This window comes from Pseudochaenichthys georgianus, chromosome 17, assembly GCF_902827115.2.
Source record: "Pseudochaenichthys georgianus chromosome 17, fPseGeo1.2, whole genome shotgun sequence".
In the NCBI taxonomy this organism is placed as follows: domain Eukaryota; kingdom Metazoa; phylum Chordata; class Actinopteri; order Perciformes; family Channichthyidae; genus Pseudochaenichthys; species Pseudochaenichthys georgianus.
The window spans coordinates 33,963,067-33,978,948 of NC_047519.1; the positions used below are offsets into that span (position 1 = coordinate 33,963,067).

A 15,882-nucleotide genomic window follows, 5' to 3' on the forward strand; every position below is an offset into this window, starting at 1 on the left:
AATGAATGGGCTGTGATTTTTAAGCAGAGGTCAATAATTTGTACGGCCCTCGGAGGATGTTGAAAACGTTTAAATGGCCCTTGAGAGGAAAAAGGTTCCCCACCCCTGATCTAGGGTAATAACTTATTATCTAGTAGTATTAACTACGTCTGAAAGCAGAAGTCTAGGGCAAATAATTGCAAGTAATTGCAAGTCTCTTCAGTGCGCATCTCACAAAATGAGACGCCCTGGATTTACCTTTCTTCTTCTCATCCTCCACATGAACGTCTGAGAGACTGACACTTTCTTCTTTTAGTTTTTCCTCTCTCTCTGTAAGTGTTTGTCTCAGCAGAAGCCAAAAGGTCAGCAGACACATGATCTGCACACAACAAATAAAATGTTTAGACAAACAGAAAGGAAAGCAATGACTTTGCTCAAAGCAGAATATGGGTGGTCAAAACAACAGAGGAAACAGTATATATATATATATATATACTATCAGACTTGAGTTTCTAAAGTGTCAGGCACATGTTGCACACATCTGACACTTTAAATAAAGCAAAACAAAATACAGTTTGATAAGTGTGATATCATTGTGCATCCTTACATATGCACTGTGTAGTATGATGATAATAAACATCCCACTAAAAGTCTGACGGACACAGTTCATCAAACAGGACAAACCCTTCTTTTTCCAGGAGGAATTGTAAAGCTGCCCACTTTGATCTGATACATTGATTGCTAGAGAGAACCAGTTGTTACAGCGTATCCCATTAGCTTCATACAGAGTACATTTCTCACATTATAACTCCAAGAACATATTACATCAGAGGTTGTCACTCAATCTATGTTCTTTTAGTAGACAGAAATACATGGCACTGACAAAATAAAGTATATTTTAAACTCCAAACCTTGGATGAAATTGAGTGGAAAGGGTTATTCTTTCTGACAAAGAACCCTGAGTATTGGTCAGGATCCAGGTTCTCAAAGGTAAAGATGTACTGCAGACTTATGACCAGGTTTCCGTAAGCGACCATGAAGGGCGAGGACAGCATGGCGTAGCGCCGCCGGTCCCTCACCATCCACAGCGTGCACGACCACATGAGGAAGACAAACGTCAGCCAGCTGACGTAAGTGATGCTCCACACCTGAACAACACAACATTTAACTTACTGTTAGGACGATGCTGCTGATGAAGGACTAATGGAGGTCAAATACAGAGATCTGACACTCGGCGTTCATGCAGTTTTCACTCTGTTAGTTTACAGAGGTACAACATCACATAGACCTACATGTCATATATGTCAGCACAAGTTTGGTTACTCAGACATATTCGGATTGTAAAACAATGGGAGATATAAAAGGCCCCCATCACTTCTACATAAGAACAAGAGTCACAGATTCAAAAACACATCTTTTAGGTCTTTTTATTTTTGTCTGTGACTTCCTAACAAGACATGTCAGCAGTAAATTCAAACGAAAGGTCTGCTTAGGAGACCCCCAACCTGTCCAGTAATCCGTCTGTGAACCAAGACATGGACGTGTTTTGCTCTTAATGATGCAGGAAACTTATGATGAATACAATTGAGTTTTAAACTGTAATGTAGTTATTCTTGCCTCCACAGGTTTGCATTGTGTTGTGTCTCGTCAGATTTGTTAATATTATTTCTCTGTTAGTTTATATTGTCAAGTCCGTGTCTGCCATTTCCTGTTCTATTTCGTCCCTACTGACCGCCAGAGGCGGTGCTTTAGCACTGGATATGTCCATCGCGCGCATGCGCAGCTCGAGTACCAATAACAACAAAGTCACCTGTGACCCACGTGACACCGGCTATATCAGCCGGTATTGTCAGAGGATCTGTTCCTTTTCATCTTCTCGCTGCGCGAGGGTACCGTGGCTACGTTTTCGTAGCCTACAGCGTTCAGGTTTGAACGTTTGATCTGAGGGATTTCTCTGCAAACAGCTGGCCGCGTGAAGCTTCGCGACTGACTGTCGGGGCTACGGGTCGTTAGACGCGTCCTCCAGGAGCTGCGCCGGCTGTGCAGAGCCTCGACAGACAGGTTTGTGTCAGCTTGTTGCTGGTGATGGCTGTGTTTCCACACCCGCTCCCAGCCAAGTTGTCCTGATTACCGTCTTATTGTTTGTGGCTTAGACTTTCTGGTGACGACAGTGTTCCCGCTTCCTCTCCCATAAAGTTGCCCTTATGCTCTTTTGAAAGTTCTGCTTGTGGCGTTGTGCCCGAGCTATCATTAGCATTTGAGTCCCAGCTTTGGCTGCGTCCCTCATTCGATTTAGTATGGAAAGCCAAGAGTGTCATACTTTAAACCCGTTTTTCGTTTAGATGCAGAAAGTAAGGTAAGTACTTTCTATTTTCTAGAAGCTATTATCTGGTCTTAACATTTGTGTTCTGACTTGGTCGCTTGATTGTTAGCAGCAGCCGCTTGGCTAACACCTTGCTGTTGAGCTTAACTATTAACTCAGGGCAGTGCTCCCGCTCCCTGTAGCATAGGGTTTGATTGCAGTAGCGCTAGATCGTTGTATTACTGCTCCTAGTACTAGACTCCTAGCACTAGGATGATATGCAGAGAACATCTTCACGGCGGGTGCTGTGTGCTCGGCATAAGCGGTTACTACTGTAACCAGACACGGTTCTATGCGGGCTGTTCTCTTCTTAGAAGCTAATTATCTGGTCTTAACATTGTGTTCTGACTTGGTTGCTTGATTGTTAGCAGCAGCCGCTTGGCTAACACCTTGCATGTACGGTTAAGCTTCATTATTTAACTCAGCCGGTGAGGGCAGTGCTCTCGCTGCTGCTCCCGGTAAACGCATGGTATGGTTGCAGTAGCGCTATATCGTTGTATTTACTGCTCCTAGTACTAGACTCTTAGCACTAGGACGATATGCAGAGAACAATCTTCACTGTGTGTGTCGTGTGCTCTGCATGTATGGCCATTAAGGAGGATTTCATCCTCCCAATATTATATTGTCTAGTGGGCAGCCGTTGGCTGACACTTTTAGGCACCGGCCACAGTTACTATTGTAACTAAGGTTCTAAGCCGTAAGTACTGGCCATAATTACTACTGTAACTACGGTTCCAAGCTGTGTAAGGACTGGCCATAGTTAATACTGTAACTACGGGGTTAAGCCGTAAGTACTGGCCATAGTTACTACTGTAACTACGGTTCCAAGCCGTGCACGTACTGGCCATAGGCAATACCGTAACTACGGCTCTATGCTGTGTAAGTACTGGCCATAGTTACTACTGTAACTACGGTTCTAAACCATGTAAGTACTGGCCATAGTTACTACTGTAACTACGGTTCCAAGCCGTGCAAGTACTGGCCAGAGTTACTACTATAACTACGGCTCTATGCTGTGTAAGTATCCAAGCCGTGCAAGTACTGGCCAGAGTTACGACTGTAACTACGGTTCTAAGCCGTGTAAGTACTGGCCATAGTTACTACTGTAACTACGGTTCGATGCCGTGTGAGCCCTGGCCATGGTTACTGCTGTAACTACGGCTCTGTGCTATTCTATTCTTTAGAAGCTAGTTATCTGGTCTTAAACATGTGTGTTATTTGACTTGATCTCGCTTGATCGTTAGCAGCAGCCGCTCGGCTAACGTCTTGCGTATACTGTTAGCTTCTTTATTTTACCCAGCTAGGTGAAGGCAGTGCTCTCGCTCCCGCTCCCTCTACTGGTAATGCGGATGTAGCTACATCCCTTTTTCTGTTCGGCGAGTAGTAGCACCGCTCTACTCTTCCCGTTCAGCAGGTAGCCGGTGAAGGCTGTGTTCCCGCACCCGCTCCCGGTTACACTGCATCTGGCGTTCGATTCTAACTTAACCAGTGAAGGCAGTTCTCGCCCCCGCTCCTGGTAGACGCCAAACGACCTCGTTTTTCCGTTAAGCAGGTAGCTGGTGAAGGCTGTGTTCCCGCACCCGCTCCCGGTTACACTGCATCTGGCATTCGTCTCTAACTCAACCAGTGAAGGCAGTTCTCGCCCCCGCTCCTGGTAGACGCCAAACCGCCTTGTTTTTTCTGTTAAGCAGGTAGCTGGTGAAGGCTGTGTTCCCGCACCCGCTCCCGGTTACGCTGCATCTGGCATTCGTCTCTAACTCAACCAGTGAAGGCAGTTCTCGCCCCCGCTCCTGGTAGACGCTGAACTGCCTTGTTTTTCTGTTAAGCAGGTAGCCGGTGAAGGCAGTGTTCTCGCCCCCGCTCCTGGTAGACGCGGAACTGCCTTGTTTCTCCGTTAAGCAGGTAGCCGGTGAAGGCTGTGTTCCCGCACCCGCTCCCGGTTACACTGCATCTGGCATCCGTCTCTAACTCAACCAGTGAAGGCAGTGTTCTCGCCCCCGCTCCTGGTAGACGCTAAACTGCCTTGTTTATTCTGTTAAGCAGGTAGCTGGTGAAGGCTGTGTTCCCGCACCCGCTCCCGGTTACGCTGCATCTGGCACTCACCTCTAGCTCAGCCAGTGAAGGCAGGGTTTTCGCCCCCGCTCTTGGTAAACTGCCTTATTTACTAATCCAGCTAGGTGAAGGCAGTGATCTCGCTCCCGCTCCCTCTGCCGTAACGTGGGTGTAATTACATCCCTCTTTCTGTTCGGCGAGTAGCAGCAACGCTCTACTCTTTCCATTAAGCAGGTAGCTGGTGAAGGCTGTGTTCCCGCACCCGCTCCCGGCTACGCTGCATCTGGCTACCTACAGAATGGTTCATTCATGTAGCGCCTGTAGGGTTTCTCTTGAGCCCGAGGACGGCCACGACCGCTGCCCCTCCTGCCTCGGCCGCTTCTGGCGGTCAGTGGGGACGAAATTCGAGCATCTGAGGGAGGTTCTCATGGTAAACGCCTGCATGAGCTGTAGCTGCATGCCTCGGGTGCTCAGAGTGGCTCGAATCACTGAGGTGGAACGTCTGGCAGCAGCCAACAGACACCTCTCCTTGTCACGTACTCCTCCAGATCAATTCGGCCGTTCCCGGCGACTTGAGGGAGCGATGGCTTTGTGTGCTCCCCCCAATAGAAGGACTAGAAATAGGCTGTCCTCTAAAGTGAATCGGCTAGCTGCCGATAGGGGCATGATGAAGTCCTTCGGTTGGCGCCCCTCCTTCGGTTGGCGCCCCTCCTTCCGGTGGACGGAGAGTCCTCCGTCGCGTACCAGTCGAGCCAGGGGAGCTGTTTAGATCAGCTGCCCTGGAGGCACTGGAGTGTGCCGCCCAAGCTAGGCAGACCAGGCAGCAGCACTCGGGTCCTCGCAGACCTGTGCCCACTCCCAGCAGGCCCAGGGGCCGCTCTAGCAGCCGCACTCAGCCGCTGGATTACAGGGGTGGTCTGCAGAGGTCTTAGCGGCCCACTCAACCGCCTCCCAATGACTTTCGTGCCCCATGTCGCCCGCCTTCCAGGCGGCCTCGTGCCCCAGAGCCTTACCGGAACCCCCCAAGAGGCTCCAGGGTCCGGGGGGCTGGGCTCTGAAATCCCGGGGGTGGTCGGCGGCTGCTTTCCCAGCAGCAGCTCAGTTTCTGGGCAGTCTGTACTTCCGTCCCTTGGGTGGTTTTCACCTTAACCCAGGGGTACGGACCGCAGCTCCGGCCCCTAGCCTTCGGCTGGGTCTAATTGACAGTCGTCAGCGATCCGGCAGGGGCCCTACCTCTGGGCCAAGAGTTGTCCGTCCTTTTGTCCAAGGACGCAATCAACCCAGTAAGACCCTCTGCTTAGCCAGGGGGTTCTACTCGGCATACTTTCTCGTGAGCAAGAAAGTCGGCGGATTTCGCCCGATCTTGGACCTCAGAGGAGTCAACAGATTCCTAAAGGTGCTGCCATTCTATATGCTGACTACTGCATACGCACAGGTGGAGTGGTTCCCAACCGAGGGATGCCTACTTCCACGTGGGCCGGGCAAGAGGGTGCCTTATATTCAGTTCCTCCGGCCCTTGGGCAGACTGGCAGCTGCCTCGGCCGCTGGGCCCTTAGGCCCGCTGTCGTTGCGCCCCATGCAGATGTGGCTGAACAGCCTTCACTTGGACGCCAAGTGGCACAGGCACAGTGAAGTCAGGGTGTCGCAGCATTGCTCCACTCTCCGTCACGCTGGAGGGGCAGGGCCTATCTCTGGTAGGCGTGCCCATGGGCGCCATCCCATCCCGCCAGGAGACCATCACCATAGGTGCATGTCTCTCAGGGTGGGGTGCAGTGCGGCAGGGCAGGACCGTTCAGGGTCAGTGGTCTGCCCAGCAGAGTGCGCGCCGGGTCAACGTGCTCGAGCTTCGGGCCGTGCAGCTTGCACTCACGCACTTTCTACCCCAACTGGGGGGCAAGAATGTGCGTGTTCCTTGGGGACAGCATGTACATTGTTGCTTAGACAACAGTCCCTTCTAGATAGTGGACGTTCTCACTCCACTCTGAATTTATGTGGCTGCGATTCTGCCCAACATGTTCGGGTCGACGGCGCCACGGCGGGGTGCCACAGGTCGGTGTCCCTCTTTATGAGAGGGGCTTTACGGCAGCGTCCCCCTTGCACCCCGAGGGCTCCGGCTTGGGACCTGCCCTTGCTGCCGGATGCCCTATCACCTCCTCCCTTCGAGCCCCTGGCCCAGGTGGGGCTTAGGTGGCTGCCCACAAAGGCAGCATTTCTGCTTGCCATAGCCTCAGGGAAGTGAGTCGGGGAGTTGCATGTCCTCTCCATAAACAATACATGCCCGAGGTGAGACTCTCAGGGGCAAATGTGGCATTCCCGCCCGGGGTCCTTCCACAAACTCACTTCAATCAGCCTGCCCAGCTGGCACGCTTTGACATTCAGGAGTACGGCACATCGAAGTTGCTGTGCCCGGGGGGTGCCCAAAGGGCGTATATCAAGGCTACTGCCTGTATACGGCAGGAGGAGCAACTCTTGAGTTTGCCCTGGCAGCACTAAAGGAGGTTAGGCCCTCTAACCAGTGGCTGCCCCACTGGGTTGTCGACACCATCTCACAGGCTTACGGGGCCAGTGGCCGCCCCCTGCCATCAGGCTGAGATGCCACTCTACAAGGAGCATCTCAACATATTGGGCTGCCCTGAGAGGGGTGCCCCTGGAGACCATCTGCGCCGCGGCGTCGTGGGCGTCTTCTGGCACATTCTCCAGTTGTCATCAGGTCAATGTCGCCACTCCCCATTCTTTGGGCGTGGTCCTTTTGCCGAGCTCCGCTGCTTCCAGTGGTGAGCAAGGGCTTGGATTCTTCATGACATTGTTGGTATAGGTCATCCAGTGCTAAAGCACCGCCTCTGGCGGTCAGTAGGGACGAAATAGAACGATAGTTACGGCTGTAACTACGGTCTATGAGTCCCGGATGACCGCCAGAGTTCCCTGTCACTCAGAATTCTTGTGTGCTCGCGAGAAGATTCGGGGAACAGATCCTCTGACAATACCGGCTGATATAGCCGGTGTCACGTGGGTCACAGGTGACTTTGTTGTTATTGGTACTCGAGCTGCGCATGCGCGCGATGGACATATCCAGTGCTAAAGCACCGCCTCTGGCGGTCATCCGGGACTCATAGAACCGTAGTTACAGCCGTAACTATCGTTTTACTTTGTTATTTCCTTTCTCATTTCAGGTAGTTCGACTCCTACCTCGTCAGTATGTTCACTGACCTGATTACCTGCCCCGCCCTTATTGTTTGCACCTGTGGAGTCCCTTGTATGTGTATATATTCTGTGTGTTCCCTGTGCCAAGTGCCAGATCGTTTTTGAACCTTGAGAATGGATTACCTTGCTTATCACCACAGTAAAAACCTTTTTTTAAATAATCTTTTGTTTGGAGTCGTGCATTTGGGTCAGTTTTGGTGTGCTCCAGTCGTAACACATTGCACAGCAGTTTCATGTACATGTATGGACAGAGGAGGATGACTTCGGACTTCTCCAGTATTCAAATTAAATTCTCAAAGTAATTTGTGCAACAGTTATACATTTTAAATTCATAAACAAAGTAATATTGAATGTTTTCTGTCGTGCCAAATTATCATATGATAATTGAAATGATATATATAGATTATGTCTTATACTCCGATTGCCTTTTACTCCGTTAAATTGTATTTAGTCTATATGTGTCATGTAACAGAGACATATGTTTAGGATTGACATTTCAGGACGGGCAAAAGGTGGATTTGCAAATTAAGGACTGGGGGGTTTTATGGTTTAATGGTGGGGATGTTTAGATAATGCCTAAGATACTTTATGGGTGGGACCAGTTGGCTATTTTCTTTCTGCTATATAGTGTGACTGTAAACTGTGTTCAAAGCTATGTTATCCTCTGTGGATGAAGTTGCTCTGTTCCTGCATTTGAGATCGATTTTATTTGTGTTTGATTATTGACTTTCTTTATTACTTTATCAAATATAACAAAAGACAAACTGTGTCCATTCATCAGTTTCTCATAAGGGAATTCGAATTTCCCGACTAAAATGCAGCATAAGCCTGCGTCTGTAGCTCCTACGTTTCAACATCTGCGGTACTCACCATCATGGCTATGAGAGCACAGATGTAGCTCTGTTTCAGGACAAAGTGGAAGATTTTAACCATCGCACCGACTCCTCTTTTCTTCATCTTAGATTCCTCCTCTCCTCCTTCAAGCTCCGACTCCTCCAGGGGAGCAGACACCTCATACACACACTCCTCCTTCTTCTTCTCTGGTTGGACACAGAAACACGACTCACTGTTAGAATACTTACGGGGCTCGGTTACATTATTGAGTTACGTGAGAAACTGCAGTGATTCAGGGTTGAGTTTATATATACACAGACACAGAGTGGAAATCTGTCCAGCAGAGGACAAGATAATCTGACTTTTAGACCCGAGTATGGGACAACAATTCATCATCATAGATCATGAATGTGTGTACAAGAGTTAAAAGCAAACATCCGGTATGTGGGAATGGACGGACTTCATCTTCACCCTTCAGGAAAGGAAACTGAGAACTTCCACACCAACACTATGTGCAAGGTAAATATCATTACCATCATTACAAAACACTCGCTGCTACATAACATGTGCAATATTATTATTATTAATAATGTGCCATGATAATGTGCAATTACGTAACTGCCACTACGTTTTTTTTGCACACTGATAATAATTACATTAATTATGTGACCGTCTATGTTTCATGTATTTAATTACGCTTTTCACTGCACTTTTAGTGTACACTTTTACTATTGTGCTGCTGTGTTTATTGTATTTTTGTAACTCTGGCACAACAATTTCCTTCGGGATAAATAAAGTTTTATCTCCTCTTATCTTAATTTAATAAAGAAGCTTTCGGACACATATGATTTATTATTATTATTATTAATATGAAGAAATGTTTTTTTTTTTTTGTTGAATATACATGAATGTGGATAACTACTGTATTATAACAATACGGTATTCTGTTTTTCACATTTGTTATTTGTTATTTTTTAATCTGTTCGAAATAAAGACTGAAAGAAAGAAAGAAAGAAAGAAGAAGCCACTAGCAAGACCAAAACAACTTTACCAAGCTGCTTCCATAACAGCAGACATTAAGCAGCTGTGTGCACAGGCTGATGACGGGCAGCCAATTGACTGTGACGTGTAGAAACAGTGAATTACCCCTTCACTTGATTCTGTGAATTCAGTTGTGAGCAGTTAAGCAAGTTCAAGTGCAAAGTACAAGTGAAGACAATTAAATGCGGTGGGATCAAAACAAAGGAATGTGTCTAAGGCAGGAAAATCCAATGATTTTTGCCGCAGTTATTTAAAAAATACAACAAAAATATCAACGATAAACATAGTGCATATATGTTGTTCTGTAATTCTTAATTACATCCAGAAACTGGGAACAACTGCCTTATAATAACATCAATATTATCCACTGCACACTTGATAGAAGGAGTTTCTAAATGTGAGAGAGAGTATGTCTTAACAAAAGTAAGCTTACTATTTAAACATGTACATGGTGAAAACAATCAGTCTAAATTAACAATCGGGACGGAAATGTTCGGATTTCCAAAGGGAGGTTCTGTGAATACATTAAAAATCAAGAACCGAAATAATTGAACTATTCATATCTTAGACTGCAGTGTAACTTTGATCTTTTAATGTTTATTTTATTACCTTTTCTTTTTAATGACTGATTTTAAATGTCATTTTCTTAATGTCTTTCATTTTTTGTTTTTCTTTTAATGTTTCTTTTATTATCTTTTACTGTTTTTAAATGCCTTTATCTGAATGTCTTTCATTTTTGTAAAGCACCTTGAATTGCCTGGTGCTGAAAGGTGCTATATAAATAAACATGCCTTACCTAAAGAAAAATATATCTTCGGAAATACATTTGTTTACAGTGTAACTAAACGCAAAGACTTCCTGCTGATATCCAACTATATATATAACGACACAAAATACGCTTCTGATTTCATAGTGACAACGTTTCGTTCCACAGTAGTTTCACTCTACAGTATTTACTTGTCATTCACTTTTAAATTAAATGAAGAGAGAAGACATTAAACTGCTCACCTGTACCATCGCTGGGCTGGTCCATTTTATACTGCGGGGTGGAATATAAGTCCAGGCAGACCGGTCCATTCTCAGTGGTGACGAACTCGAAGGACGTCCCGTTTGAGATGGGAACAGCCTGCAGATCATCATCAGAAATTACAAATACACTTCTGTATCTGAGAGAACAGGTCTGCCGTGGGATCACGTTACTGTACTGCGTTCTGCCCCACAAAGGCAAACCGGAGAAACTGATCCACAAACTGGAAAAAACAGATGTTAGATTTGGTGTTTTTATTTTAAGTTTCAGATAAGTTAAGTGTTAGCAGCTTAGTCACCACACTTTGTCTTTGTAGGGCGGTACAGGCATTTCTTCTACTTTTCACACTGCACATTCTTACATTTAACACAGACAAACCCTGACCTTAAACACGGCGCTAACAACCCTTTTATAAGATGAACGTCTGAATTGAGTAACTTGGATATTTCCACTACCTTTCTGTGCTTTTGGAAACATGAGAAATACGAGCTACAGACTTCCAAAGTTGTTCCAGCCTCAGACAAAATCATGACTTTTAAACCTGGCAATATGACCATTTCATCCGAAACGCTATTTGCCACAGAGCTTATTTTTGGAAATGATTAAAAGTCCAATTGAAAAGACCCACTGGCTTTTTGTCAAGGGATCCAGGGTGATGCTAACTTCCAGGTTGGCCTAAACAAATCTGTCATCCCTGCAACTGTCTATTCTGATTCAAACATTTTCCAAAACAAAACACCAATAACTTGTTTGTTTTTTTAAACGTCCTGACATTTTCCATGTTTCAATCCCAGAGGCACTTGAGCACAGTGGCTTAATGATTCCATGTGGAGAATGGAGCCGGTGTAGTACGACAGATAAACGGTACAAACACAAAGGGAAAAGAGGTAAACGTGAACTTCTAAACACAGCAAATGATAACCATGTTCTTTAAAGGTCACCTATTGTGCAAAATCCACTTGTTCACGTCTTTTCTACATCAACATGTGTCCCCTCTGTGGAAAGATTCTCTCACTTTTTGTCCTGATCGATTTCTATAGAAACCTGTCTGAAAATGAGCTGATCAGATTTTGGCCACTTTATGATGTCATAAGGCTTTTTTGGCTTGGGTAACCATTAGCCAATCAGCAACCAAGGTAACCCCCCCTCCTTATCTCCTTATTTTCATCTAAAGTAACAGACAGAGAATCAGCACTTTTGAAACAGGGCTGAAACAGAGGGGATTATGGGTAATGCTGCAATGACCTTCAGAGACATGTTTTGTAAATATCTGAAACCTGTGATATATTGATGAAAAACAGTATAATAGGGGACCTTTAAGGGTGCAGTGTGAAAAGCACTTTGCAATGATTCCTTTTCTTGCAGCAAGTCTGAGGGTAAAAGGGGGTCAAGATGCACAGATTTGAGACACATCCAGAGCAGCCCCCACCTCAGTTGTACTGAAGCCATCTTGGGTGGAGAGGAGCTAGGAGGAGAAGAAAAAAAGAGCATACAAGGCAAGGTGTGTTATCGATGAGCTGCTGAAGTCAAAGGCCTCCTTGTTCTCTATAGTCGCTGATATACAGGAACTAAGTCTGTGAATCAAGCCCATCACTCGTCTGCGTCTGCACACCCTAAAAGCTTTCAAACCTCAGGAGGTGGCCGGTGGAGACAGACCGCCGACCTTGATATAGGAACAAGGTCAGAAAGCGCTTCCAGCTGAAGTCTTTCCAGGGATGAGGCTCTGATGGAGGGGAGGCTCGGTGAGGCAAGATGTACGCTTGAGTTTACAGTATAACCATTTTCAATGCAATAAATGTTGTTTTTATTATTACTATTATCATTTTTATAATGTATTTTATATAATTTAATTATTGTTATTATTATGTATTTTCTTTTATTATTTATTTTTATTTCCTCATTATTATCAATATTACTATTATTTATTTTTTCATTATTATCAATACTACTATTATTTTCTTTTATTATTAGTATTTTTATTATTTTTATTTAAAGTGAATCAAAAACAAATATTGTCTCCTAAATTTTACAGTATTTATTTTTAATCGTATTTCTATGACCTATATATTTGTTGGATTGTGAATTTATTTTCTGCATTAATTTACATTATGCTTTTATTTCCCATTGTTTTTTTTAACTGTGTTTCTAATTTGTTATTATAATAGTATTATCTTTATACATTACATTTGAAACGTTACAAATTAAACCAATAATAAAGCTCAACTGAACCAAAATGCTCCAGGTCAACATTAGTTATCAGTCGTAAGAAGGAAATGTGTTAATTGGGAAAGCTTGATGAGCAGAAGATGAGAAGTTGAAGCAAACTATTCTTCAGATATTCATGATATTTTCAAGGCTGTTGAAAATAATGATACCCTAGCTAAAAGATGGCGACTTCACGACCCGTGCAGGAATCAATACTCTGTTAGCCGTGTGTAATAACCGTGACGTACGTTTTTCTCATCTGTGCCTTGGCGTGACTCCCACCACAGCTGCCTCTTCCTGTTGGCCCCGTGATTCGTTGTGTTTCCATCCAGATCTTCCTCCTCACACATATCGTCTTCCTTGTCGTCCTGAAAAAACAAAGATAGACAGTTTGGAAGATAAATATCTTTCCTCCACTGGAGAAGCAGTCTCTTGCTTTCAAGAATCCCAGTTTTAATCAGCGCCTTTTGAAGAAGTGTGTAGGAGGGCCGAATCTGAGGAGGAGTCGGGTGACCTTTAGTCAGCGAACTGCATCATCTACTATCACAACATGTGAAGGAGACATGTTGAAAAAGCTATTAACTTGCCAGTTGCTCAGCCGTTAGGACCTGTTTTCTTGTTAATTTCACAATGGAAAGAAAATGTAACTTGTTCTATTTGCAGTTTGCATATTTTAGGAATTTTAAGCGTCAGTTTAATAAAAAAAAAAAATGACATTACATGACACTTGTTAGACGCTTTTATCCAAAGCGACGTACACACTCAGTCCTGTGGACAATCCCCACAAGAGCAATTTGGGGTGAAGTGTCTTCAGGGACACAACGACATGCTGACGGCAGTGGGACTCGAACTTGCTATCCCCTGATTCGAAGTCCAGCACACTATCCACTGATCCACAGCCTCCCCCATTTTTCGCCTGATTGAGGAATTCACTTTTCATTATTGTAGTTATTTTAGTGTTTCTCGCTCTGGCTTTGGTGCTAAATGTTTTTCTTAGAAATAAAAAAAATGGCAATCAGAAACAATCCTTTTTAAATAAACTCAAACTGCATTGTCCACATGTTGTATTGGCCCTATTGTGCTCATTTTCAGGCTCATAGTTGCATTTTGTTTCTCTACTGTATCGTGTTTACATCAAGTACAATGTGTCGGAGCACTAGCCAATAGAAGCGCAAGTGTTACGTAGTGATGTCATCATGCTGAAATAAACAGAGTCCAATGGAGGCGATTCAGAGAGAGGGGGGGGGGGAGTGTGTGGGAGAGAAACTTAACCCATGACACACAAACCCATTACAGGAAAGGGAAAACCCCCAAAAGAATAACAGGGCCTCTTTAACTGTGAAACAATACATGCCGTTTTTTTTATTGTCTGTTTGTGAAGATAGGATCCATCATTATGTGGCGTTTTCACTGCCAAGCAAAGCTGTCAGCTGCTGAGCGATGCTGTAATTATGTTTTATTATTAGAGTCATCTAAAGTGTAAGGTTAAAACTCACACTCTCACACACCCCTTTGTGGAAAGATCGATAATGCATACGGCCCCACAGGTTTACAGGGAGGTATTGACCCCTCTATAAACACACGGATCTATAACTCCATTACAGACGGAGGAGATGAACCCTCGAGCCGCGAGGTGAAGCAAGATGAAGTCAGGAGCGACATTCATGACATGACATTGGAGAGTTCCTTCCTCTTTTGGTTTATATCATAAAAAGCTGAATATATAAATAATCCTTATATTTATTATAGCGCTTTATCAAAGACTCTCAAAGCGCTTTACAAATACACATTACACATACAGATCATACATGTAATGGTCATCTACTGTGGACAATACCCACAGGAGCAAATCCGGGTGAAGTGTCTTGTCCAAGGACACAACGTCCAGACGCAGTGGGGCGGGAGCGGGTTTCGAACTGGAGTTCCCCAACGCCCCCTTGATCTGATGATCAAACGCGCAGACCACTGCGCCACCCGTCCCTATATATCGATGTTTGGCCGTTAAACACAAGACATTTAAAGATCTCTAACTGGAGTAACTTGGGTGGACATTTTCACAATTATCCGACATGTTAACAGGCTAATTTATCATGAAATCGAAACAAAATAAATGGCAGGATAAATTCATGAAAATAATCATTAGTTGCATCCCTATGGAGGTCATTTGGTTTTATGTACTGTGGGGGGAAAGTTCTGAAGCAATGGGAAACAGGACTCAGAGAGGCACGAGGAGAGCGGGAGCTTTGATGGCAAACACTGACGGTTTATTTGGAGTTACGGCCGGAGTAAAGACAGGCGGTGCGTCACGAGTTGACACAGCGGCCAAACCAATTGTGAAGAACTCTTCTGCAGCTCGAGGTTTTAACTAGTTCGGAGTGTAATAATCAACATTCTTCATCAGTGAGACTGAACCATCATGGACCCTGAATCTAACTAGAGCTCTCGTCCTTAGAAAATAATGTGCACCAGGGAACCTACGTCCCTGAACAGTGAACTACCTCATGGCAGCTTGTGCTCCGTCATAGACTGCCACAACAATGCGCCCAAGCTGCTCCTCCTTAAGAGAGATAGCAGCAACACCCAAGGCCGTAGATCTATGCCGCGGAAAGGAGACAGTGAGAGGAGGAAACGAGGTAACACTTTATTTTGATAGTCCGTAGTTAACACTCTACAAGTCATCAGTTGACATTCAACAACACTGTTTCAACAGACAAGTGACATGCATGTCACTAACTGCCAGTAGAACATAAGCTACATCTCAAGTGTTGATCTATAGATTTTACAAAAAGTGTCTGTTGACTGTCAACATGTTTTTTGCAACAGGTTATTAACCGATATTCAACCTTACTCTCTGTAGATTGTGAGTTCTTGTGAAAAACCTTTTTTTATCAAGTGAATGCATTAGGCTTCTGTATTTATCTTATATATTAGTAAAATAAAACAGGAACAGGTGTTTCTAACTCAAACATTACATACATAATGAATAAATAAAATGTGTGATCAGTTGTGCAAAACATTTCGCTTTATTCCCATGTCTGTTGCATATCATTAGTGGATGAATGTATGTGTTCTGTTGATAGGTTATAGACTTTCTACTGTTCTCAACTGTGTTTCACTTTAATTGGATAGTCCTAACACATGCCTACAAACGCTTAGTGGAGAATGCCTACTCAAAGTATCC

General features: G+C 44.7%; 1 protein-coding gene across 1 annotated transcript in view; it reads right to left on the bottom strand.

Annotated features, from left to right (window-relative positions):
• The window catches only part of LOC117462090 (piezo-type mechanosensitive ion channel component 2), a 141,324-nt gene that overhangs the window by 77,103 nt on the left and 48,339 nt on the right, over positions 1–15,882 (bottom strand). Inside the window, exons 9-14 of the mRNA XM_034104157.2 lie at positions 12,950–13,069; positions 11,926–11,961; positions 10,478–10,595; positions 8,465–8,634; positions 891–1,127; positions 238–358 (exon numbers count right to left, since the gene is read on the bottom strand). Of these exons, the coding sequence (XP_033960048.1) occupies positions 238–358; positions 891–1,127; positions 8,465–8,634; positions 10,478–10,595; positions 11,926–11,961; positions 12,950–13,069 (802 nt within the window). The remainder of the gene's footprint in view (positions 1–237; positions 359–890; positions 1,128–8,464; positions 8,635–10,477; positions 10,596–11,925; positions 11,962–12,949; positions 13,070–15,882) is intronic.